Raw genomic sequence first — 27,064 nt, 5'->3', positions numbered from 1 at the left:
TTATTTTCCAACGGCCTCTCTTTCTCGTTAGAGCTTTGGCAGCTGTTAATTTGGTTGCTGCATGCTTCACAAATATTAGTTCAAGCAACCTAAAGCTTTCTACGAGTTGCAGCCGTGACAGAGAGCTGTTTTACACCCCGAGCCTTCACCAACATAACGTGTCTTTTCAGCAGGCAGGACCTCCGTATACGGAAGAACGCCACCGTTGCAGACCCACTCAGTAATTTTCCTCTGCTCTCGATGGCAGTTACTGTACGAGTCTGTTTGCCCTGTTAAAGTGTCAGGAAATTTAATTCTCAAATGGTAGTTTCCTACTCAGCTGATAAATCATTTAAAGTGCATTAGAAAAATAGCTGGCTTTATTGACGAAGCCCCAAAGCTTGTGAACCAAACGGCACAATAAAACAAAGACTAGAGGCAAATAAACAGAATAAAAAGGATGAAGGGTTGCTTTTTGTAAACGCATAGGTATCACATACACAGCGCTTACATTCCTCAAATGTTCAGGGAGAGGAATGGAATTTGTTTCAAAAAAAGGCTCTAAACACACAAATACACAAGTAAACACTTCATGTTTCCCAACGGGTAAACACATTCTGCTTGTAAAAGAGACTATTTAATGTGGGGCGTATCATCATAAAATGCCGTTCACATCCTTCATCTCGATGTGTTTGTGGGAAGATGGAGATGCGGATGGCTCTGAGCGCTCACAGTGGCGCCTGTCCACTGGGAAGAGAAACCTCTGCGGCCTTCTAATCCTGTCTGTACTGGGAATAAACTGATGGGACTATTTCTTCACCTCCACTTAGGATTTAAAAGGAAGTGCAACTGGGTGTCCTCAGCCTTGCTCAGGAGCCCAAAGGAGATGTGTTCCCACCGTGTTGGAGGACCCAGCTTTCTCACTGATCTTAGATAGGGTGGGACAGTCTTATTGGTGGGAATCTGCTTTGGTCTGGTCAGAGCAGACCCTGCCAGACTAGAAAAACTGCATCTCTAAACCTCTATTTACACATTTGAGTTCTACCCAGCCAAAATAAATAATTTATGCTTTAGAAAGCTCATAAACAAACAGAGCTATGCAAAGCTGATCATCTTACTAGAAACTGATCTATTGTGGACGGGGAGGCTTTTTCAAGCCTTATTGTTTAAACAACAAAAAAGACAATACCCATCATTATTTGGAAGTCGAATTAAAATGTTTTATTCTTACATGCATATCTTGGCTGTAGAGTTCTATGGAAACTGTTTGATTTTTACAAAAGAAAATCACTGGTGCATACAGTATAAGCACCCTGTTTATGAACACAGTAACAAAAGAAGTTGACGCCTTGTCGTGGAAGTTCTATCAGCATTGACACCTCCACACCCAACACATCAAACAAGAGCTTTGGCAACACAGTCTGGCCCTGGAAGAGGGCCAGCATTGTCTCAGTGCTTTGTCATCAAGTACTGGCTGTGAAAAACTGAATACAACCAGCCTGACACTGGGGAATCCTGTATGTCTGATCACGTGATTGAACTGTACCTGACCTCATTCCTCACTGTGGTCAAGGAGCAAGTATCATTATGTCACTGTCAGATGGAAACTTTCTAAATCTGCTACTTTTCAGGAAATGTGACAAAATAATGAAGCAATGCATTGTCAAATTTGACACTTTCAGACTGAGACTGATGTTTAGAAACATCCCAGCAGGCACGGGACAAACAAATGACATCAGATTGACATTGTAACCCAACGTCGTTGGGATGTTGAATTTTGTTTTGAAATGAAAATCAGGTTGACGTCAATGTCCAACATTCAACCTAAAATCAACCAAATATCAACGTGTAGTGATGTTACAGCTTGACGTTGTGTGGATGTTACCACTATGACGTCTATCAGATGTTGGATTTTGGTTGCCATACCTGACGAATAAATGTCAGTATTTGACATCAATACGGCGTTGGTTTAAGACGTCGGGTCGACATCGTATTTTGGTCACTTTCCAACACAACCTAAAATCCACCCAACATCAACATCATTTGATGTCGTTATTAGACAACGAAATCACGTTGTCCTTAGACGTTGGCTAGACCTTGAGTTTTGGTCACTTGACATCACGACCTAAATCTAACCTAATTAACGTCTTATGACATTGTGTGCCTGCTAAGATGGCAATGCTCTCCGAGGGTGTAAAGAAGGAAACTGAATTTTGTGAGCAACCATGCATGATTAGAAGCACAACAGGGTGATACTTACCCTCGAAATCTTCTGGCCTGGTGAGGTCGATGACTCTATGACCAATCTTTCCATCTTCGCCAAGTTTGCTCAAGTGATGACTCAGGTTGTCATAATGAGACCTCTCCTGCAAAACATGAAAGAAAATATAGTTTCTTTTAAGATAGAACAAGCCATATTCAATTCAATTCATGTTTATTTATATAGCTCTTTTACAATGTAGATTGTGTCGAAGCAGCTTAACGTAGTTCGAGTAAAGTCCAGATTTCAGAGTTGAGGTTCAGTTTAGTTTAGTTCAGTGTGGTTTAATTTTCACCGCTGAAAATCCAAACACTGAAGAGCAAATTCATCAATGCGCAGCGCCACAAGTCTTGATCCGAGCAAGCCAGTGGTGATAGTGGCAAGGAAAAAAACTTCACCATCTGACCAAGTGAAGAGAAAAAAACCTCTTTTGTGTTTAAGATCCCCACGGAGAACCGATTCGACCCCTTCTGCGAGATGGGTCGCGATAGGGCAGTCATCAGCGATTCCACCATTTGCCACGTTCGCGCTGCTTCCACTTAAGGTAACAACGTACGCACTCACTGCTTTCCCGGTGCTTGTGTTAAGGATGATTCTGCTAAGGACGAACAACACCGCGCTGATAGAGATGGAGATTCTGAACAGAGACTTCAGGAGCCTGATCAAGACTGTTCAACGCACCTCGCCCGCCACGCAGATCATCATTTCTGGACCGATTCCTACTAATGTATTTAAAAGTTTGATAGAAAAAATTGCATTTATGTCTCCATGTTCTCTACATTAAAAGTTGGTGCAACTACTGAAAAAAATAAAATAAAAGCAATAAAAACAGTACTAAGAATGGATAGAGACAAACGTGGAAACAAATAAACAAAAAAAACAAAACAGATTCAGTTTAGTACTGCAAGGTGCACAAACGTGTGTATTTTGACGGGCCCATGTCAAGTCATTTTTATCACAGCTGTAGTCTCTTACTGTCTTCATCTGCAGGGACTTGTACCGATAAGAGTCTGGAACACTCTGCTAAAAAGGATTTAGAAACAACACACTGAAAGATCCTGAGCACACAATGCAGCCTGGGACCTCTAGTGAAACGTTCAGCTTTTTTTCTTTTTCTTTTGCGCTCTCTAATCTTTGCAGTACATGCCCCTGTCTCTGCTGCCCTGAGCTCCCTGTCTATCATTTATTCAAGGCTCATGCTCGGAGGAACATGCCGTGTTTTCCCTTTTGTCGTGTTGCTTTCTGTTCGTATTAAACTTGGCATCATGTCGCACTTGATGCACAATAAATCCCTGTCATTCTTCGCCGGTGCGACAATATTAAATGTCATGTCCGTGTGCATTTACAGAATAAAATAACAGCTTTTGGGGGGCCCTGCTGAATGGTTGCAGCACATTAGACTTAATGTATTATGCAGAGGAAGAGGGCCTACCGCTGCTCGGGCCCATTGTTAAATGACCTAGTTCTGCCGTGAGTGCGGCTGAGCATTAGCGGAGGCCCGTCTCGCTCTCTCTAAAGACTCAAGGAGGAGATGGACACTTTGACTCGGCATGATACAAGTAATCTTTCCCCCCTCCGAACGAGACAGGAAGATGCTAAAAGCAAAGCGTGTTACGGTGAGTTGGCCCCAGAGCGTTTGTTCTTCTCCCAGGGTGTGCATTCAATCTCAGGCAAAAGGTGTGCTTGAATTGTCTTTTCTTTAGAGAATGCCTATCACACACGGTTTGAACAGACACTCCGAGGGCCTCCCAACACAATGCTAACAGCTCCCCTGCCACAGACGCAGACACAGATACGACGTACACATTAATCTTTCAGCCGCGCTGCTTTGGCCGTTTTGCTCGTTTGTTTGTTTTCTGTTCTTTTTTGCCACTGGGGAGCCCGTGGAGCGTGGAGGCTCTTCACACGGCAAGCTCATCACTCCAGCTCAACTTGTCAATAGCACATGACAATAGAGGATTAGTTGGGATGATTCTGTGCTTATTGCTGTTGTCACTTGAAACAGACTTTATTATCACTAAGGGGCAAATTCACTAAACAGTTCAGGCACGTTCGCGTGAGGTATTTCAGCATGAAAGCTTCTATTAAGTCCGCTAACCACCTGCAACATGGTTCTAAATGCAGTTAACTAGTGTTTACAGTTTGTCATTCTGAAATTTGGGCTCAGTAAGAAATGTAATTATCCATCGATTGACTTTTATCCAGTAAGAATGCATTAAATTGATCAAAAGTTAAAACAACAGCATTTATAATCTTAAAATAGATCAATGTTACACTTCACATTTTTGAACCTGCAAATTTTTTTTTTTCGTTTTAATTTTAATCACCATAACTGCTAACAGCATTATTATACTAAGAATTGTATTTAAGCATTAAAATTAAGCATAAAAAGTAACAAACTCAAGACATTTAAACAGTAGTGTGCATTATAAAGAAATTGTAATGCTGTGTTTGTGCTTTTGATGCACCAATATACACTAAGCACTTTAAGACAGCTTGGGCCATTGATTTGAATCAAAGTGGCTGATGAGATCTTGGAAAAAAGCCCTGTCGAGAATAAAGAAAAGTTTTTAAAGTTTTGCATCACCTTCACTTCTCTAATACTAGATTAAGTAAAATGGTGGTGCAGTAGGTAGCACAATCGCCTCACAGCAAGTAGGTCGCTGGTTCGAACCTCGGCTAGGTCAGTTGGCATTTGTTTAGAAATGTGTTGAAAAAAAAAAATCTTCTCTCCGTTAAACAAAAATTGGGGAAAAAAATAAACAGGGGGGCTAATAATTCTGACTTCAACTGTATGTTGTGTGTATATATATATATATATATATATATATATATATATATATATATATATATATATATATATATATATATATATATATGGTAACAGACAATCCATCTTTTTTTCTGGGGGGTGGGGGTTATTGTTAATTATTATGTACTATTTTTTTCTTCTTTTTATTGGTATTGTACTGTTTTGTTAAATATCTTACAAATGTTAAATAAAACAAAATATAAAATAAAGATAATGTAATAAAAACAATAAACACTGCTACAGTATGTGCTGCCAAAAAATAACACATTTGAGAAAAATTGCAATAATTTATATATAACTTTCCTTTGCCTATTTGATGTCACTTCATCCAAATATAAAAACAAGTATCATTTACCTACTTTGTTTCTTAGAAAACGAATATTGTTACTCAAAAACATGGCACAAGCATCAAAGGGACAGAGAGAAGAGCAGCCGCAATTTCCCACCACCACGCTTGATGGAACAATCATTATTTATGACCATCTGAGTGATTCTGATGTACAATTAACCACTACCTGCTTATGGCCTGTCATTAAGGGCTGCCCGTCTTGACTCTGCCTTGCTTATTTAAGTGTTTTCTAATTATGACATATGTAGCAGTCCCCGCTGGGCCCAGGCGGCTTTGTAAAGATAAGTTGGAGAGCTAGCTTGGTGTGCCATGCTCCGTGTGAAGCCTCCAACGCTGCTGTATTCATCACCAGAGCGCATTATTGCACTTAATGAAAGAGGCGCAGCACCCAATGACAAATTGACTGATGTGCGATTAGTCGCACGAGCGATGGCCGATGCGCTGTGGACTGTCCACTGGGGAAGGGCCCAACAACTGCAGAGTGTGTGCATTTGTGTGTATGGTGGAGGGAAGGGGGGGAGGTTATAAATTACTTGTAGTGTCATCCCTTCTCCCCGCTCAGCTGGCTCTCTCTGATCAATCATCTCCTTTTATAAAGTCATGATCATTAAGCATCAGTTTGGAGAACAAGAAGCATCCATCACAGAGTTTCATTAAATACTGTTTAGGCGCTAAACTTGCTCATTTTCCAGGGCAATAATTAAAGAATGACCCGGATGAGAGCTATTGTACATGAAAATGAGATTAGACACTTCAGTGTCTCGGGTCTAACTTAATGGAGTGAGGTAAAGAGCTCATTCATGCCTAGGAAGCGTTGATATCCACTGGAGACAGTGACACTGTTTACAGTGCACATTAGGAGTCTGTAATTGAGAAAGTGAATAAGAACATAAAACTTCAAACAGCGCACAATGGATTTCCATTAAATTTTATATACTATGTTTTATATACCTATGGGTTGTAACTTGGGTAATTTATATGTCACAGCATTACGTACAAATTATCGAGAGAAAGAATTTATATGCATAACACCACGCTTTTTGTTTGAAGACATGAAAAAGAAAGCGGTCTAAAGCGGCTTTACTACTGTCTGCATCAAGCGCTGTGATAAATCAATGGCATTTTTATTATTTTATGGTGTCATTAAATTTTTACTGATCACTTTACCACAGAAGAGCAGTAAAGGGTGTGTACCATCCTGAGCAAAAGGGCCTGTCCAGTGCTCACCAGCAGATTTCCAAGACCATTGTGCTATAAAGGATATTTATAATGTGCATTACGGCAGCGAGATGGCAAAAGCCACGAATCTCCGCAAGTACAGAGAGAAGGAGAAAGGGCGGTTAGGGAGATGAAAAATAAGGAAACAATAGAAAAAAGAAAAGATGTCATGGTACACGTTGTGCCCCTCCCATGCTAACCACGACCTCTCTGGCGCACGACTGGCCCTTCCCTCAAATGAGTTCAGCATGCAGCCCTTCATTCCCACATCTAAAATTATAACCACACAGTCCTAAGCTGAAGTGGAAAAAGACACCCACAATAATCTCCCCTCCACTATCCTTTTTCCCCCTCCATCCTCAAATGCAGTTACAGAATGCATTTTGTTTCGACGGAGGAGGGTTGCACGGTGAAGTAATAACACAGAAGGGCCGATGGCAAGGCTGGTGGAAGTTCTGAACATCTGGAGGAAAGCCAGAGCGAGGAGCCCATGTCAGCGCAGCGGAGAGGGCTTTAATCAGGCCGGCCGCAGAACATGTGCCTGAGCACTGCAGCGCTGGCCGCAGATTTCGTGTATTTTGGGCAGGAGCGCATTGTGCTGGTGTCTACCCTGTACTTACGCATCACACTGCCATAGAATGACGCTCTTCCTCTAGTAAAAATAGCCTGACTTCAGCCATATGGCCTTGGATTGTTCCAGCCAGGCCCAGATAACGGCAATTTTAAGACAACAAACGACTGGCCTTGGCCAATGTCGACTTAGTAATCTGTTTTTTGGTCGCCCAGGTGCACATGGCTAAAATCATAACCTGGTTTTAAAATAAAGCACAATGGTCAAGTGAATATATGTTGGTGGCTTGTCCTTGCCTGGGCTCTGAAAGCTGAGAATACTGCATGTTCTGTCACTTGCACACCTGGCTAAGAGATACAAGTGATAGTAGAAATAAAAGGCGGCTTTCAAAGCCCATTACAATGAATTCTGTCTGTGTATATCAGAAATATTGGTCGCTTTAGACCAGTGTATTGATAGAAACGTCCTATAAAAGCTGCTGCAGTGCTTGTCTGTTTTGCCCTTCATCTGCTTTCAATTGACATTGTAACCAATCACAGTGTTATTTATATTTGTGCAGCTTTCCAGTAGTTGGTAGTTTTGAATCGTTTAGTCTAAAGCACATGCAGTTGTGTGCCGAGCTCGGAGTTCCTTTCATGCGGTTGCTTGGTTTTTATACTCGAGCAGCAGTCCACGCTCGCAGGCTCCCGGAGTGGCCGCTGGCAGAGTGTGTTTGGCAATGCGACCTCCCTCCAGTGGTGGCCGTCCAACTTTTTTTTTTAACCTTCCAGAACCATTTAATCTAAAATCTTTGACTGGGATAGCTGTGTTTTCTTTCAGAACATGGTGGTAGATAAAAAAATAACCATGTTAAAATGACAACTCACTTGCTTATAAAACTGAGAAATTTACCCACAACATCTGACCTTTCAACATCACCGGGAAATGAAGCATTTTATACATGTCTATCTTTCAGCTGTAAAAGAAACTCAGCGGCTCTGTTTTTCTATCCTGCTGCATTGAGATCATCTGGATTTTTTTATGGGTGTTCTGCTTTAAATGACCCTGAACTGTTCACTGAGTCCTCAAGGATCCGTTAAGAGGGACCTTGCTTTCTCTGCTCTTATCATGCAATCTATTTACAATAATAGACACTCTGAATCGCTTGATCTGAGACACAGAGGGTTCTTTATGCACCTGTTTGGTGGGGTTCTGTCCCGATATAGTGCCACATAAATGAACCATTGTAGCCTATTCTTTTTGCAGGGTTTAATGTGGGATATCTGGCATAAGTAGGGTCATGTGTGTCCAGAGTATGGAGCCTTGCTGCAATTTTGAATGACTGCCCCTGCCATTCGTGTGATTTTCTGCAATTTCAGAGTAAAATTATCTTAGCTTCAGTCATGTCACTGAAGCAGGGCTGCACCCGGTCAGTACCTGGATGAGAGACCACATGGAAAAGTTATGTTGCTGCCGGAATTGGTGTTTGTGAGGCCAGCAGGGGGCAATCAACCTGCGGTCTGTGTGGGTCCTAACGCCCCAGTATATTGATGGGGACTCTATACTCCTCAGTGAGCGCAGTCTTTTGGATGAGACGTTCAACTGAGGTCCTGACTCTCTGTGGTCATTAAAAATCCCAGAATTTCCTTTAAAAAAGAGCAGGGGTTTAACCCCAGCATCCTGGCCAAATTTGCCCACTGACCTCTGTCCATCATGGCCTCCTAACATCCCCATATCCTAATTGGCTTTGTCCCTCTGTCTCCTCTCCATCAATCAGCTGGTGTGTTGTGTGTAGTCTGGCGCAATATGGCTGCCGTCGCGTCATCCGGGTGGATGCTGAACACTGGTGGTGGATGAGGAGATTCCCCTCAATGTGTAAAGTGCTTTGAGTGTCCAGAAAATGTGCTATATAAATGTATGGAATTATTATTATTATTATTATTATTATTATTATTATTATTATTATTATGTCTTAATTGGAAGTGTATGGCATTGTTTCAGAACTACAGTTGTGCACCCACCCTCAAACTTTGCAGAAATAAAGATGCTATTTATAAACCCAAACAAATGGAACAAAGAATTAATGTAAGCAATACTCAACAATGGCACTCGCTGGCTATGGGTCGTGCTTGAGTATAATCAAATTTTGGATGGCCAAAGCCATGTATGGCAGGATTTACTTTGCGGCCAAAAATAACCTATGCTGGCAATTTCCAAGACAGCAGCAGAAAAAGGGGTAGAAAATTGCTTCCAGGGCTGCAGACCAGACAAGATTATACCCCAAGTCTTTGTAAAGGGAAGCGTGAATAGGCCCCTAACACACATACGCGGGGAGGGAACGAGAGCAAACATTGGCTTTGGGTCTAAAAGTAGGGGGTGAGAATTTCGAGGAGAGTGAGCAAAGCTCCATTTAAATGTTTGTGGCCCTGTGCTCTGGGATTTGAGAAAAGTGAATATTCCACTCATCAATAATGTAGGTGAGAGGAGGGGGCAGGGAGGCCGGCGGATGCTCAATAGGTTAATACACTGGCCTTTCACCCTTTGATTCCAGTTTGGGAAGTGTCAGCACAAGAATATATTTTATCTCCTCGCCAGACCCCGTCGGACTGCAACATCTGTCGAAAAGTAGGTTATTAGCAAGGGCGAAATATCTGAAATCAAAATCTGGGTTCTTTCCAGAGTGGAACCTCATCATTAAGGTGGCTCGTGAAATTCAATTTAAAAATGTAAAATCAAACAAAGTGCTTTAAACTAGTGAACTAGAAATGTACAATGCCATGTCCTTCCAAAGGATAAAAAAGCTTTGAGAACGGGGAATAAATAATAAAATACAATAACTGCCCTCTGTAGACAATAATCCTTTTAATAAATATTTGAAAAAAAAAAAAAACGTTGTTCCATAAAAGCTTTCTTTTACTGATGGGACATAAAAGATATATATATATAAAAAAAGACAACAAGCAAGAAAACGCCAAAACATGAATATTTTAGACGTACACCTAAAAGACAGGAGACTCAAAGGATATGCTCTTCCATCTCAGATACAGAGAAGTGACTCTGCGAGAGAAAAAGGGATGCAGGTCATTCCATTGTGTTCAACGGACACACTTTGTATTAAAAGATGAATTGATCCATCTGTAAGCAGCACTTAGCCTCACTCTTCAGCTCAGTCGTTACACTGGGATAAATCAATATTTAATATCCCTCACCAACAGCCCCAGTAGATGATTTTAACCTCTCCTTAATCCCATTTATGTTACCTCTCCAGAATCTTCCACGTAAGCTTTCACCATGATAAACTTCCAAACAGCAGACTGGACGGCAGTTATTAAAGGGCGTTCAGTATTTATGTCAGGTGAGGCGATGTGCTGAAATATTAATATTCTGAAACTGACCAAAGTGAAAGCTTTTATCTGGAACACTTAGAGGCTTTTTTTCGTCCGTCAGGCACAAGCAGCAGGCACGGGCCAACTGTCTGACTGCTGGCAGCGCTGGGTGATATACAGCGGGCGCTTCATTACCGTTTTGTACATGGCTGTAGTAGCTCTTCCCATGACATGTAAAGTGTCCCCCCAGAAACATATGGCTAGAGGGCATCGCTGGGGCCTTATCTTTGTAACAGTGAAATATTCTAGGATGATATAAAAGATGAGACTGTAAATTTAAAATAATCATGATTAAAAAAACAATACTATAAAATTATTCATTTTAACTGCACATGATGAGAATGAAGCTCTAGAGAATGTAAGTTTGTGAGGTTTTGCATTTTTAAAAAGGTAATGGAAGAAATAATGACAAGATGTCAGTCTGCTCATGTACACAGAATTTTCATTCATTCATTTTCCTTTGGCTTAGTCCCTTTATAAATCAGGGGTCGCCACAGCGGAATGAACTTATCCAGCATATGTTTTACGCAGTGGATGCCCTTCCAGCTGACACACAGTACAGGAAAAGTACACAATATAACTATAAATAAATAATTAAATACTATGCAGAATTCAGACTAAATGCAAAAATGCATTCTAGCTTTTTTTGGCAAATATCAATATATGGGATTGATTTTGATTTACCAGATTCACTTAATTAGAATACCATGCAATTTACTGGATTAAAATTTTAATAAAGCACTAGTAACTGGTTGGGTGATTAATCGAAAAGTAATCAAAATCGACATTCAGAACCTATAATCGATCTAATTTTCCTATGTTGATGTCATGTGACCCCGCTCTGTTAAGGCTGATTTACAGTATACTTCTGCATTGAGAGCACGCATATCCGGCGCAGACTGAGCACAGTCGCATACTCATGCACCTCCCAAAAATTTACCTACATGATGCGACGACATGTAGCGCAAGCTCTGTGATTGGTCAGTTTGATAGTGTTGACAAGTGTGCGTGGCATGGAGAGCCGCGGGGCAGGAGAGAGCCCTTCGTTGGAGTGAGTGTTTACAAGTGTGGAGTCCCGTGGAGGAGCTACAGATGAAAACTTTTGTTTTGTGTTTTACCTTATGATTAAGTTGTTGCACATCCGCTGGTTCCTGCCTCTGAATGAGCAAGTTTTAACTTCTTGTACATTAAGGTAGCATAGATGGTGTGTTTTCTTCAATTATTTTAAAATCAATCGATGCACACTTCATTGAAAAATCTCTGACTTGTAATATGTGAGGATATTTACTATAAAAGACTTGTCAGTGAACTATCTGCTTGTTAAGTCATGACCTATGGGTGACGTATGGAATACTGTTTCCGGGTCCAAGCCGCTACTCATTTGAATTGGTGAATATATATATATTTATTTATATATATATATATATATATATATATATATATATATATATATATATATATATATATATATATATATATATATATATATATATATATACACAAATAAAATAATCGTTCATTAATCATAATTGAGGTAAAATGTTTAATTAATCGAGATTTTAATTTTAGACAAACCCGCCCAGCCATATTAGTAACATAGAAAAAAAAAAAATCACTATTACTCATACTTGACGTCTGCATTTGAATGAGCTCCCTTCCATTCGTTTGAGACTTCAGAGACATATGGAACATATGAAAAGGAAAATACAGCTTCTGTTTGGCCTCTGGTTGTTTGTGACATCAATACGTCTGTTTAGCTTAGCAACACACTGAGGTGGAGCTGCCTTTATGATATCATCAGATGCAGACGGGCTTCTGAGCAAGGCCACGGTACAAAAGAGGCCTGCCATTTTCTTCCATTGCATTTTAAGGTCATAACCTTACATTCTCAGATATGGAAGCAGCTGAAAACTAAGTATGAATTAGAGAAAGAAAGAGAAAGTCTTTGCAAACGATACTTCAAAAAACCAGGGAGTCTTTGTGATGTGCTCTGTAACCTATAGCAACAATGATAACCCAAACATACCGGTCATATTTTCAAACTGATAGAGCAACTAATTATTATTTGTCGTTACCTCCTTCTGCCCCTTTTCTCTGCACCGCTGGCTGCTTAGAATTACCTTGCCCTTACATCAAAGTCCTTTAAGAAAAACACATTTAGCCACGAGCTTAATGTGATGGGGTTTTTTTCAGGCTGGGAGAGAAACAGGATGCCTCCAGACTGATTTTCTCCCCACTTAGAAAAACGCATAAAGCTCGCCTAAGCTGAGATGGCCAAATAACGATGTGAAAAGGCAGGGCCTTACCGCGTGCGAAGACAAAACCCTAAGCCAGACAAAAAGACTATGAGAAAAAAAAAATCTGTTAAGCTTGGCCTGCTAAGAACAATGCAGCTGTAGGTGTGTGCAGCCTGTTGACAAACGTGCCTTTTCAACCATTGTCAGAGCAACATTCATGTCATGTAGCGGCATATTCTGCAGTTTGGCTGACCATGAGCTCACCCCAGAGCGATTTTGGGAGGTAAAGAGGGAAGGAAAGGATGAGTTGAGGCTGGTGACGGCAGAATAGGGAAAAAGGGAGGGAGGCACACTGCCACAGGTGATGGCTGCATGTTCACATACCGCATCCACCTCTAAAGAACACCAACAAAAAGTGCGAAATCTCAAAAGAATGGCGCGTAATGCACTGGCTTAGGTGATATCTCCGTTTATAATGGCTTAGAGTTGGGCATTGTGTTTGAGAAAACAGGATTATGACTTCCACAATGCCTTTTCAAGCAGTAAAGAGGTATTGTAAATTGCTGTGAGAAGCAGCAATAATATGAAAACGGCTGAGAATTTGGTGATTTCGGCCATTTTCGAGGACATGCATGGGGTTTTGAGTTTCCTCCAATGCCACCCACATCGGGGCACATGTCTTTTGCCCTGACTTCGAAGTTGATTGAAAAATAGTCCCTCTACTTTTTTACATATACATTGACCTACTTTAAGATGCCGGTTGAAAGTAATCAGGTGCTGAAAAATTAATGAGCCTTCACTCCCAATTCCTGCCTGCGTCTCGCAGCCAACTGGCAATATGGCATCAATCAGATGGTAGTGGTGTCTGTTTTTCTGCTCCTTGATTGACTCATTGATTGAAGATATTTTTAAAAGGAATCCCTGAGAGAATGCTTGCTCCCGGTACAAAGTGGGCCTGTCCCACACCAGGGGCTGAAGAGGGCTGCCTGTATGCTTTAATTGGGCAGAGACATCACAGTTTGAACCCGCACAGGCCAGGCACCAGAGGACCGCGATGGTCCTGCTTGCTCACAAATGTGCACACACACAAACATGCACACACACATACTGATCCACCATCTACCCTGCCAATGTCAATCAAAGGCCTTCCTCTGGACGTGCTTCAAAGACCTTGATTGGTTTTAAAGATCATATCTGAAAAAACACTGTGGGCTCAAGTCCTTGAGCTCTGGCTGTTGTTGTGCCCTCAGGCGAATGGGGCAAGAACAAGGTTCGTTGTGTTGGGTATATTTCTTGTGCAGTGGAATCTGGTATCGATTACAAATTGCATGAATTAAATTGGCTTTTGAAATAATCTCATTACCTTTGACTTGCAAGTCAGAGTTGTTTTGTGTTTGTTCTGATATGACAATAAAATAAACATACATCTTTTGTCATGTATATATATATATATATATATATATATATGATATATGTACACACACACACTACCGGTCAAAAGTTTGGGGTGAGTAGGATTTTTAGATGTTTTAAAATAAGCTAATCCTGCTCACCAAGGCTGCATTTATTCAATCAAAAATACAGTAAAAATTAATTTGATCATTTAATTTAATAATTTATTCCAGGGATTATTAAAGATGATTTTTCTGCTTCATTACATTAGTCTTCAGAGTTACATGAACCTTCAGAAATCACACTAATTTTATTATTATTATTATTATTATTATTATTATTATTATTATTATTATTATTATTATTACTATTTATTATTATTATTATTATTATTATTATTATTATTATTATTATTATTATTATTATTATTATTACTACTATTATTATTATTATTATTATTATTATTAATAATATTATTATTATCAATGGTAACAGTAATAAAAGCAATAATGACTGGAGTAATAATTTCATTTGAAACTGTATACAATAAGAAAGCCATTTTTTAAAATTTTTATAAATATTTAACAATTTAAAATTTTTTATATATATTTAATAAATGCTTCCTTGATAAACAGAATAATTTTCTTAAAAACAACTGACCCTAAACTTTTGACCGGTAGTGTATATATATTTATATATATTTGATTAATTTATTTCATTTTATTGTTTTTTTGTTTCATTTATTAAATTTTATTTTATTTGTATTGATTGATTGATTGATTGAGTGACAAGTCCACTGACTTATTGATTAATTGATTGATTCGTTGATTGATTGATTGATTCGTTGATTGATTGATTGATTGATTTTTCAATCGATTGGTTGATTGATTGATTGATGAACATTTAAATAATTTAAATTAAACCTTTCAAGGGGAGAGAGGAATATTTCATATGTTGTCATACATGTATATGTAGGCCAGTTTGAAAGAAAGAAAGAAAGAAAGAAAGAAAGAATGAAAGAAAGAAAGAAAGAAAGAAAGCTCCCACTAAAAGAGCTTCCACCGCAGTACTATAATTCAGTTTGTTTGAAAAATAAAAGGATTGCTACTGATTGTAGTTTAAATATGATTTTTGGCTCAGTTTTATAAATATATAAAACTTGTCTCTTCTATAATCATTCCAACTGCTAAAAATATAACATACAAAAATAAGCTACTCTAATTAAATCGCTAGATATTTACAAGTTTTTAAAATGATAATTTTTTACACAACATTGCTTCATATCAACTAAATAATTGAAGTTACTTCAATTCAGGCACTTGACATTGGCAGTCTGACTTAATACAAAATCCCAGCAGTATCTCAGCACTGTTCGCTGTTGTCAACCACCCTCACCTTCTCAGTCCTGCAGTTGTTCAAGCCCATGCTGGTGAGGGCAGACAGCTTGACCTCCATTCCCTGCTGATGATGCTGAAGCTGCTCTCTCTGAATCTGCTCCCTCATCTTCCTCGCCTCCTGGATGGCCTTCATCACTGCGTCCTGATCTCCAAACAGCGCCGTCGAGTTCAGGCTGGACAGGATGTCTGCAGAGACAAACGCACATATATCCTGAGGGCCGTATTGTGAAACATGGTATACAGTAGGAGGTCCTGTGAGTACAGTTTGCATGTGTGCACTGTAAGTGTGGCCGACTGCATGTGTGTGGGGGAGCAGGAAACTAAGGGAGCAAATCTCAGTGTGTGTCGCCTTTCTGTAATTAGTGGATCAAAGCGAGGTGAGGCGGGATGGCAGTTAAATCTCGGAAATAGTAGAAAAACAAACACCAAGCCTGTGTTCAAAGCTCAACTCCAAGAGGAGGAGGGAAACAAGCGCTGCTCAACAACACAGCATCGTTTTAATGAAAGACTGTTTTTAGTAACTGTTAGTAGCAGCTTCCAATAAAAAAAAATTATCTTAATATGAGAGATGAACTAAGAGCTTTGAAAACAAATATATAGGAACAGCATCCGTTGCTCTTTATTGCGTCAAAATGGCAGGGTCTAAAAGAGATTATGAGTTGGGAATGTGTCAAGTTCACTCTCTGATTCCACACTACAGAGGATCAGAAATATACAATTAGCCTCTCAGCTCAGAGGAATTTATTCATGAATATACAGTCTCATGTATAGTTTGTATATCCACAGAAAAGCTAAATTAGTAAACTAAAAACACTCTGCTTGGTTGTTTATTTTTAAATAAATGTTATTAATATAACCAAAGACTACAGAATACACAAGACATGTTACCCATATAGTTTTCAATGGAGAAATATGTAACGGTCAATATGGCGAATGAATCCCCACCTACTAATATAGGAGCCAATCAGCGATCGTTATAGACACGTTTCTCTGGGGGAGAAGCTCGGACCAGACAGAAGCTTTTTACGATTTTGTAGTCAACAAACAAGCTGGAATCTCATACGAATACTTGCTTCACAGACATAAGAAATATATCCACATAAAGTAAAAAAATCTTTACTTTTAAATGTAATAAGCTACTCTTGAAAACAAAAGATTTTTGGTTTTGTAATCTGTATGAAACGAACGTGAGGTACAGTTCGTCCTGTCAAACGCACATCACATGACAGCAACTACTCAAACACCACAAGCTTGTAAACAAAGAGTCTCTATCATTTCTGAAGAAGATTCGTCCCTTAGACCAAGTGGTGAATTACTTCTGAATATGAGCACGATCTGATGAAGCATTATTCAGAGGATGATTATCTGTAACATGGTGGCAGATAAGGTTGGTGACGTGATCTCGTTCTTTGAGTGCGCATGCACATGACGATTTCATTTGATTCGAATGTTTAGAAACTAAACTTTTGAGATGTTGAGTTTTTGTTTAATTTTATTGGGAATTCTAAATATGTTATGTAATTGTAAGCTTAGCAAACAGATTTGGAGAATTTAATGTTTCCCCATTCAGACAAAATGCCCGAGCACACTGTCCGAGAGGCGTTTCAAAGATTGCCACCAAGTGAAATGACTTGCCTTAAAGCACAGGTGTCAAATCCAGTTCCTGGAGGGCCGCAGCTCTGTACAGTTTAGCTCCAACCCTAATTAAACACACTTACCTAAAGGTTTTAAACAAGCCTGAAGGACTTCATTAGTTTGATCAGGTGTGTTTATTTAGAGTTAAAGCTAAACTTTGCAGAGCTGCGGCCCTCCAGGAACTGCGTTTGACACCTGTGCCTTAAAGGGACTTTGATATAATTTGTTTGTTTAAATATTACAACAAATATTAATTAAAATACAACATTATGTAATTTACTTTAAGCAGTTAATATATCAAATAATAATTATATATTCTTATAAACAGAATTTATATAAACAGTATCATATTTTTATTATTATTTATTTGTAGCATGGCTGTGCAAAGTCTTTTTTCATTAATAGTTTAAATAATCTGAAATAAAAAATATATTAAATACATATAAATATTTGGAAGCTTTGAAAGCAACATCATTATGTAGTCTTAACTACATCAAACTAGCAGGGTCTCAAATAAATTGAATAAAACTAAATATTTTGATAGATAAATAGGATAAATATGGTTTTATTAATTGAATAAAGTAAATAACTTGAGAGCTTGTATCTCAGCTGAGATTGTTTAGAGTTTGTTGCAACGGACTGAACCAGCAACAATTCTGGCATAAGTTTTACGCAGTGGATGCCCTTCCAGCTGCAACCCAGTACTGGGAAACACGCATATACACTCATTTGCAGTCATACACTATGGCCAATTTAGTTTATTGAATTCACTTATACTGCATATCTTTGGACTGTGGAGGAAACTGGAGCACCCGGAGGAAACCAACACAAACACAAGGGGAAACATGCAAACTCTACACAAAAATGCCAACTGGCCCAGCTAGGATTCGAACTAGCAACATTCTTGCCGTAACCATTGAGCCACATTGAGCAACCATTGAGCCACCAATTACTTTATGAGATTTCATGATATGAGCAGATCCGAAGTAAAGTTTTACCCAAAGACGAGCCACGTCCCAATCCTCCAATGGGACTGGGTATGTCTCCGCTCTTGGACAGGCTGTTGGGGCTGCTCTTGCTGCCTGGGAAGAGGCTCTGTGTTGGGGATGTTGGGGATTTGATGGGCTCAGCTGTTTTAGGCCGGGCGGAGAGGTTGAGAGGCTGCGTTCCCTCCTCCTGCACATAAAAGACACAAAGCTTCTGTTAAAACAGGGACGCCCAATAGAGAGATGCTTTCCACCTTACATAAAAGACAATGCACCAGAGGCTATTACTGTAGACTAATTAGTCCGACTCCTCCAAGACATGGGTTCTGCATTCATAGCCAGGCTCGGTGCCATGCTGGAGCTCCTCGGTGCGGTGAGGGCCAGGCTTTGTTCAGGCTAATTAAAACCCACTCTGTCTGAGCACACATCTTTATCTTCTCACCTGCTCTCCAGCCCGAGAGAAACACTTAACAGCTTATACATCCTGTTTCTAACAAACGCATGCAGGCCAGAGAGCTTGTTGATGTTGTGGCTGAATGTATTGCAATAAAGAGATGTGTGAATCTTAGTGGTGACCAAATGTGCTCCTTATGAAGAGAACGATGTGGTTGCATCACAGTAAGTTTAAGGATTAACACATGCTAGGTGATTGGATTAATAATGCTGTTTTGACAGATGTGTATTGCATCTTACTTGTTCATACTGTAGGAGTGAAGAATGAAATGGAGAGCTGTTTTAGAGTGGAAAATAAAGTTGTAATAGTAGTTAAACGTGAAACCATTTTAATGTTTAATTCTGTAAGTAAAATGCATTGTATAAATATTTATAATTATAAATAGATGTTCTCTCAACTGCTGTTGTGTTTATTGTTGGTTTATTTTGTTGTTGAGAGGAAAGTGTGCAGCATATATTTACATATTCATCGAAACAATGCTTACAGTAGGGTGGGGTGTGTTAAGATGTCTGTAAAATATTTCAAACCTAGCTAATTTTAAACATTCCCTATACTAGGGTTTCAATGTCTGCTGTCTATTGTAGTCTACTGTCATTTTTGTTCAACTTAATGCACACTTTTTTAAAATAAAAAGTCGAAAATAATAAATAAATTTATAAATAAAGTTATTGACCTCAAACTATTGAGTAGGATATGCTTAATTATGAGCATAATACACAATATATAAATAATTTGTGTCAAAACAGCATCATCAGTCCAGATCAACTTAAAAAGTGCATACTGCATTTTGTGTAGGCTAGGAAACGAATTCACTGGCAGTGTTGTACTGTCCAAACAGATGGGCCACATACAGAGACTGCCCCCAGCTCTTTACAAATCTGACTGCCAATAACAGTTTGTCGTTCAATTACGCTTCAACTAGACAAACAAACAGATTGCTAGCTAATTAAGCACAGCATCTCTACATATGGAGTTAACGGGGCAAAAACCATGCAACATCTTTGATCAATACTAAGATTCAACACATGTTTGTTAAACAAACTAAAGTACCGTCTAAAAAATAAAGGGTCTTTATTGGCATCGATGGCACCCATGGAACCTTTTTAATCCATTAAAGATTCATAAGATTTTTAAAATGTTCTTCACTGACCGGTTCCCTGTGGAAGCCTATCACTGCACCCATTTGGAACCTTTATTTTTAAGTATACAGTAAGCGTAGAGTGTCTGAAAATGCCCATCTGACTCTGATTTCTGGCTCAGCATTGCCGTCGATGATCTTACCGTATGCTCTGAGATGTTGATATGTGGCCGCTCTCTCTAAGGGCAGAGCTCCAAAAGCCCCGGAGGAGAAGCTTAGCTGAGCGACTGAGAAGGATTACGGGCGCTACGCACACACTACTGTTGGGCTCAATGATTTACCCCCATTCTATTGTGATATTAAACTAAACATTTCCAAATGTGTGAGTGTTTTAGGTTACAGCCACAGGGCTAAAAAAAAAGCTAAACGATGATCTGTGTCAGCAAAAAAAAAGCTCACTATATTCTGCAAGCACCCGACTGTTGATATTTAAAGAGAAACAAAAGACAACTCATCACATCAATGTTGCCTCATCAATATATATTCGGATGATATGCCTCTGATGTCATTAGCTTTGTTCTGTCCAAGTTAAATGTAACAGTAACACGCAGGAAAACGCGGGCCAGTCTCTGTCATGAGAAACCGAGTGATCCAAAAATTGCACTCCGGGAGGAGGGAAAGCCATAGCAACCCTGTCCACAGAGTTCTGCTTGAGAGAGCGGGTGCCTTGTAAAAGCAGCCCAGATTGATGGGCTCAGAGCGAGAGGAGAACCGGCGCTCGCTGCTCTACCTACCACAGCTGATTTAGCGAAGGAGGAAGTGGAGAAGACTGGGTCAAGCACCACTCCAGGCAGGGACTGTACCTTGACTTGAGCCAGGGGGGTTGAGGACCTCTTCTCGTTCTTCAAGCCAGACGGGGAGATCTGCCCAGTAGAATTGGGGGGCTGGGGCAGCGGAGGCATCTTGGCTCCTGGAGAGACCTGCATGCTGGCCAGCTGGGCGGCGTAGAGTTGCTGCAAGGAGGGAGACAACCCACAAGGCGTTAACATCTCAAGCCAGACACCATTCAAAGCCTTTATTCTCTCTTTTCTTTCTCTCCCTTGCATTTCTTTTTCCCTTTCCATCCCGGCGTAGAAGCTCCATCAAAGGTCTAACTGTATATCAAAGCCTGGATCCAGGGAGAGACAGCAGCCCCAAAAAAACCACACAGCAATGGCACGCATACAAGAGACTTGGAGCCACTCGTCTTTCCACTCATCACACAAAATTTGCAGACTGCTTCTAAGATCTGATTTCCTTCCCTTCGCTCCCTCTAGTAAGCCTCTTTGACTTTGATTGGCGCCTTTGCGATTCGCAGCGCAGACACCTGAACTTCCCCCTTTCGACAGTGCAGGGCACGATCTCTTAAACTTACGCAAACTCAAGGTAGTCGAGTTTCTATTACGTGTCCTTTAAAGACATTCATTAAGCCTGACAAAGAGAATTTGTGTTCTTCTGCTTATTTTGTCTGGCTCATATTCAATATGCTTGCTAACATGAGCAACCTTCCAGCAGTACACACATCCAGCATGCTGAAGTGCTACAGTTTGTGTCAATCACTTATCAGAGAAAGTGTGCAAGAAAGGTTTACATTTCAGTTCTAAGACTGTCTGTCATAACCCATTTAGAATGATTATACTTCAACACAGCTCAAATATCCATTCATTAAGCAGATGATAGAAAAAGGCAATGTAAAAAAGTGTTAATTCAAAGGATTTATGAAACACAAAATCCTTGGTTAGAATGTCAGATTGTTCAACATCACGTATCGACATTTGTTTTAGCGCGGTGTATTATTCACAGACGCTTTAAACAATCACATTCATCTCAGCTCTCTAGCGAGAAGACAAATGTATGCACGTCTGTCTTCCCTCAGGCAAATATTGATTTCCGAGCATGTAAATGCTTACTGTATATTGTCTTTTGTCTTTTACAAGGAAGGAAAAGAGATCACATTATTGTCAAAAAAATTAAATAAGTGGGATATGTTTTCTTTTTTTAAATATTTCTCAAATGATGTTTAACAGAGCAAGGAAATTTTCACAGTATGTCTTATAATATTTTTTCTTCTGGAGAAAGTCTTATTTGTTTTATTTCGGCTAGAATAAAAGCAGTTTTTAATTTTAAAAAAATAATTTTAAGGTCAAAATTATTAGCCCCTTTAAGCTTATTTTTTTTCGATTGTCTACAAAACAGACCATCGTTATAGAATAACTTGCCTAATTACCCTAACCCGCCTAGTTAACCTAATTAACCTAGTTAAACCTTTAAATGTCACTTTAAGCTGTAAAGAAGTATCTTGAAAAATATCTAGTCAAATATTATTTACTGTCATCATGGCAAAGATAAAATAAATCAGTTATTAGAAATGAGTTATTAAAACTATTATGTGTAGAAATGTGTTGAAGAATCTCTCCGTTAAACAGAAATTGGGGAAAAAAATAAACAGATAATAATTTAGGGGGGCTAATAATTCTGACTTCAACTGTATATTTAACAAAATCAAACTTTAAAGACGATAAATGCATTGAACATTCATTTATAAGCATTTCTGTAATAAAACATCATGCCTTAGTAAAAAAGTCCCCTCACTGAATCACACTCAGATCAAGTTGCACTATATTTTTTTACACTTTATGATTTAATCCACACAAGCCAAGCCCAAAACTACAATGCCAACATTAATGCCAAAATCTCCAGTCTCCCCTAAAAATAGCGTCCCAGTGCTATTATCCATTTGTTTTTACAGCCACAGTCGTTGTATTTTTAACCCAAAAAAAGCATAGAGGGCTTTTTTTTTTTTAAGGCATATGTACCCAAGCGTGCTTGCCCTCTCTCTGCTCTCATTTCCTTTCCTTACTGGGCTACATAAGGACTGCATTTGTCTGAAATGGAAAAAGTGGCACCGGCATTAGTGGCCTGCTCCACCTCAGCCACTCACACTAAAAAACCTGAGCCTGGACAAAGCGCTTTGTGTCTACATGTATCAGGAGATATAAACACTAAAATGCTCTCCAGTACCAAAGTTAAACGCTTGCACATTAGTGCGGCACAAAAGGGTCATTCTTCAGCGGGAGACCTGGGGCAAGCGGCGGCACACGGACAGCGGAAATGGCAGGCTGATTAGGTTCACACAGTGATAGTGCAGCTCGCCAGCCTGGTAAACAGACAGCCTTTGTCCTGCGATGTTAAAAAAACAACAACAACAATCACTATTCTTTTTTTCCCTATAGGTAGTAAGTGAATGTACTTGTATTTTCGTGCCCAGTCTGCTGGACAGATGTTTGTTAAAAGCACTACTGATGTGGACTCTGACCTTGCGCGGGGAGAACTTTATTGTTCCGGAAAAAGAGCGTAATTGGCTTTTGCTTCAAATTAGAGCCAGTCAGACCGGCTTTTGTGAGGCCTGATGATTAGGTCAAAGCCACAGGTTTGGGAGTAAAGAACAATAAATACGGTTAACAGAAAGGTGTGACGTGTAGCTGGCATCGTATTTTCAAGGGCAATGTGACTTGTGTATTAAGGCTGTGTGTTTTGATGCTGAAAGGTGTGAAAATGGACAAAAGGAGAGAGAGTGCTGATGTGGTGTGAGGACACATGTGGTCGTCTGTCTGAAGGGCATGTAATGCAAGGCTCCATTGGGCTCTTCTGCTTCTCCTCCAGACATACTGCAGGGTCTCCGCAGTAGACAGGGCCAACGCTAATGAGGGTCATGCTGAAAGTCAATGGCCGAACAGGGAAACGGGGCAGCCGGGACAAGCTGGCTTCATGCCCCCTGCCCCACAGAATGAAAAATAAAAAAAGGCTGAGTGGTGTCGATTCCATCATCATCTTCACTCAGTCTGAGTTAACAGTGTTTGTTATTTTAAGTCTAATAATAAAGCTTCAGCTATTTCCAATGGCGAGTGAAAGATCATATTTTGAAGAAATGTTTTCTTTACAGTAATTTACATATTCTAATTTGTCATATAATATAATGATTTTGACTCTAAATGAGATTTGATGTATATTTGGGCAATATCATCTGTTGTAGGACTCATAAGAAAGACTATTATTATAAAAATATTTGCTAAAATTGTTAGGGAATCTAAAATGGATAGACTTTTGTAAGCATTTAGTGCCAAATATAATATAATATAATATAATATAATATAATATAATATAATATAATATAATATAATATAATATAATATAATATAATATAATATAATATAATATAATATAATATAATATAATATAATTTTTTCTAGTGATGGGTTGCAGCTGAAAGGGCATCCGCTGCGTAAAACATATGTTGGATAAGTTGGCGGTTCATTCTGCTGTGGCGACCCCAGAGAAATAAAGGGACTAAGCTGAAAAGAAAATTAATGAATAATATATAAATAATATTTATATGACATTCAGATGCCCATATAATTCAATAAAACAAATGATTATTATTATTATTATACTGAAGAAAAATGGTAGCATTATTGAACAAATTTGTACAAAAATATTTATCTTTTAATCGATTAATTCATACAAACAAAACAACTTTTTATGGGTCAAATTAGTTTATAATCCCTAAACTGCAGATGACCATTTATTACAGTGGCACAATCTATAATGAACCCTATTATATTTTACAAATTCCATCACTTTGACTATTGGTCTCTACACTTCAGAAGAGGAACAAAAGGTGAGCCTTTTAATCAAAAAATATTTGCCAAAATTGTTAGGGAATCTAAAATGGATACACTTTTGGAAGCATTTACTGCTAAATATAATATAATATAATATAATATAATATAATATAATATAATATAATATAATATAATATAATATAATATAATATAATATAATATAATATAATATAATATAATATAATATAATTACACTGAAGAAGCATGGTAGCATCTTTGTATAAATATATGTATCAATTAATCAGTGAAATCATACTAGCAAAACAACTTACTTAGTCAAAGTACTTAGTAATCCCTTTTTAGAATAACAACTGCAGATTACCACTTATTACAGTGACACAATCTATAATGAATCATTTGACATCAACTTCTATCACTTTGACTATTGGTCTAAACACTTTAAAAGAGGAACAAAAGATGAACCTTGCCTCAACCGGTACACCTCAACACACACACAAACACGTGTGCGCTAACACCAACAGACATACAAAGTGGTGTATAAGCAGCAATCTCACGCAGTGGAGAGCTATTACAGTGTGTACTGAAGCTGCTGGCTCTGAGGAAATGGGAGCCGATGGGGACAGAACACTAGCGGAGCTGGAGAGAAAGAGAGATGCCGAAAGAGAGCTGAAGAAAAAGAGAAGCAGAGATGTTGAGCTGCTCTCAGCATGTGGCTTCAGAAAGGCCTGCAGAGAAAAGGCCTGATCCACCCCAGTGACTCAGGTAATACCTTTGTCCACTTGAGCATTAAATGACTCGCTGCTATACAGCTTAGTTAGAGAGAGAGGGGCTCGGGAAATGGGGCTTTTCAATTCGCTCGCCTGCGGTCCTCACACTTTGCGCGACACACGCGGCCTGGCTAATATCTCTCTCGCACACATGAGCCAAGTCCATCTCACAGTCCGTGGATTCGGAAATGAGTGGGGTCCGGCCCAAGGTCAGCCGGTTAGCCTCTGATAATTAAAAGCAACCTCTCTGGAGACTGAAGAGGTTAAATGAGAGCCCAGCGTTTCTGCCTGCAACAACAGTATTTGCAGATCATCCAGATTACCTGACACATTCAGACCACACTGCTGGACGCAGCAGCACTCAATGATACTTTGCTTTCAAGTGTCTCAGAGAGCCAATTCAGTGCTCCACCTCTGTGCGGAGGTATGTAAACGCTCAGTGTAAACTGTTTATGAATGGAAAAAGGCACAGTTGAGAAAGGTTACTTTTTTGGCAAATAGACTCTGTGTTTTATACAAAAAAAATGGATCAGAGCTGTTTACACATACATATGTTAAGGGTTATAACTAAAACAGATTTAACCAACAAAACTAATGTTAGGAATATAACGTTACATTGTAAAACTGCATTTTAATGAAGCTTCATTGATTTATTTGGTAGCCAAGATATATTTTTAGTTGTCATTACAGTCTTTACTGGATCCTTCATGCGATGACAGCACCATGTATCTTAAAATAAACCTATTATAATATAACATATTGTATTTATAGATACAACAAACAGCTTTCAGTCAATTTTTCAGTTTCATTGTGTCAGTTTTAGCTTTACTGCAAAAATGTCAGTGCTTCATGGCATTCTTTCCCTCATTACAGCCACATAGGTGGATAATAATGATAATAATAATGATAATAATAATAATAATAATAATAATAATAATAATAATAATAATAATAATAATAATAATAATAATAATAATAATAATTCCTTACAGTTATATAGCGCATTTCTGTACACTTTTTTGGGGGGAATCTCCTTGTCCATCACCAGTGTGCAGCATCCATCTGGATGATGCGATGGCAGCCATATTGTGCCAGGCCGCACACCACACACCAGCTGATTGGTGGAGAAGAGACAGAGTGATGGAGCCAATTATAATATGTGCACATATCGTAATTGACCCATGGGCAAATCTGGCCAGGATGCCGGGGTTAAACCACTACTATTTTTCGAAGGACATCCTGGGATTTTTAATGACCACACCTCGGTTTAACATCTCATTCGAAGGACAACGCTCACCGAGCAATATACTGGAGTGTTAGGACCCACACAGACGGCAGGTTGAGCGCTGGCGCAGACCTGCTTAGTCTCAGTGGACGACCATGTGAGAGTTGCAGTAAGCTTGCTGCTGATGTCCTGGCATTTTATGCTACCCATCAGATTATGCTACCAAGACAGTATTTCAAAGGTTCTGAAGTTGGGGTTAGGGATTAGGTAGGTTAGGGTGATATTACAGCTTAATTTCACACTACTCCACGTTAAAATTTACACTGGTAGCAAAGTCTGATGGGTAGCAAATTGCATCATCAAAATGTGCTACCTACTTTTTGAATGGAAGGTAGGACAATCTGACAAGGTAGGACAAATCGACAGTACACCGGCAATATAACTGTGCTGCACTTTTTCAGAAGTGTCTAATAAATAAAACGTATTAATATGAATATTTGTCAAACTTTAAATGTCTTTAGTGTTTAGCAATTAATTGTGGAGTTGCTGATTAAAATACAAATTCCTGTTATTAAAAAAATGAGCCAAAACCTTTGAACAGCAACTTTCTTTTTACAGTATGGTTCACAGCATTGACATCGTGTTTGTTATTTGAGT

The 27,064-nt window shown here is 39.1% G+C and overlaps 1 protein-coding gene across 12 annotated transcripts in view; it reads right to left on the bottom strand.

The window, feature by feature from the left end:
- sox6 (SRY-box transcription factor 6) overlaps positions 1-27,064 on the bottom strand; it is a 199,845-nt gene that overhangs the window by 10,915 nt on the left and 161,866 nt on the right. For all 12 annotated transcript variants that reach the window (XM_056461452.1, XM_056461449.1, XM_056461456.1 and 9 more), the window contains 4 exons: positions 20,597-20,746; positions 18,214-18,391; positions 15,579-15,766; positions 2,240-2,345 (listed from right to left, as the gene is read on the bottom strand). In XM_056461452.1, the coding sequence (XP_056317427.1) occupies positions 2,240-2,345; positions 15,579-15,766; positions 18,214-18,391; positions 20,597-20,746 (622 nt within the window). The remainder of the gene's footprint in view (positions 1-2,239; positions 2,346-15,578; positions 15,767-18,213; positions 18,392-20,596; positions 20,747-27,064) is intronic.

Source organism: Danio aesculapii, chromosome 7, assembly GCF_903798145.1.
Source record: "Danio aesculapii chromosome 7, fDanAes4.1, whole genome shotgun sequence".
Classification (NCBI taxonomy): domain Eukaryota; kingdom Metazoa; phylum Chordata; class Actinopteri; order Cypriniformes; family Danionidae; genus Danio; species Danio aesculapii.
The sequence above is the reverse complement of the archived record's forward strand: the minus strand, read 5'-3'. Positions and strand labels throughout refer to the sequence as shown.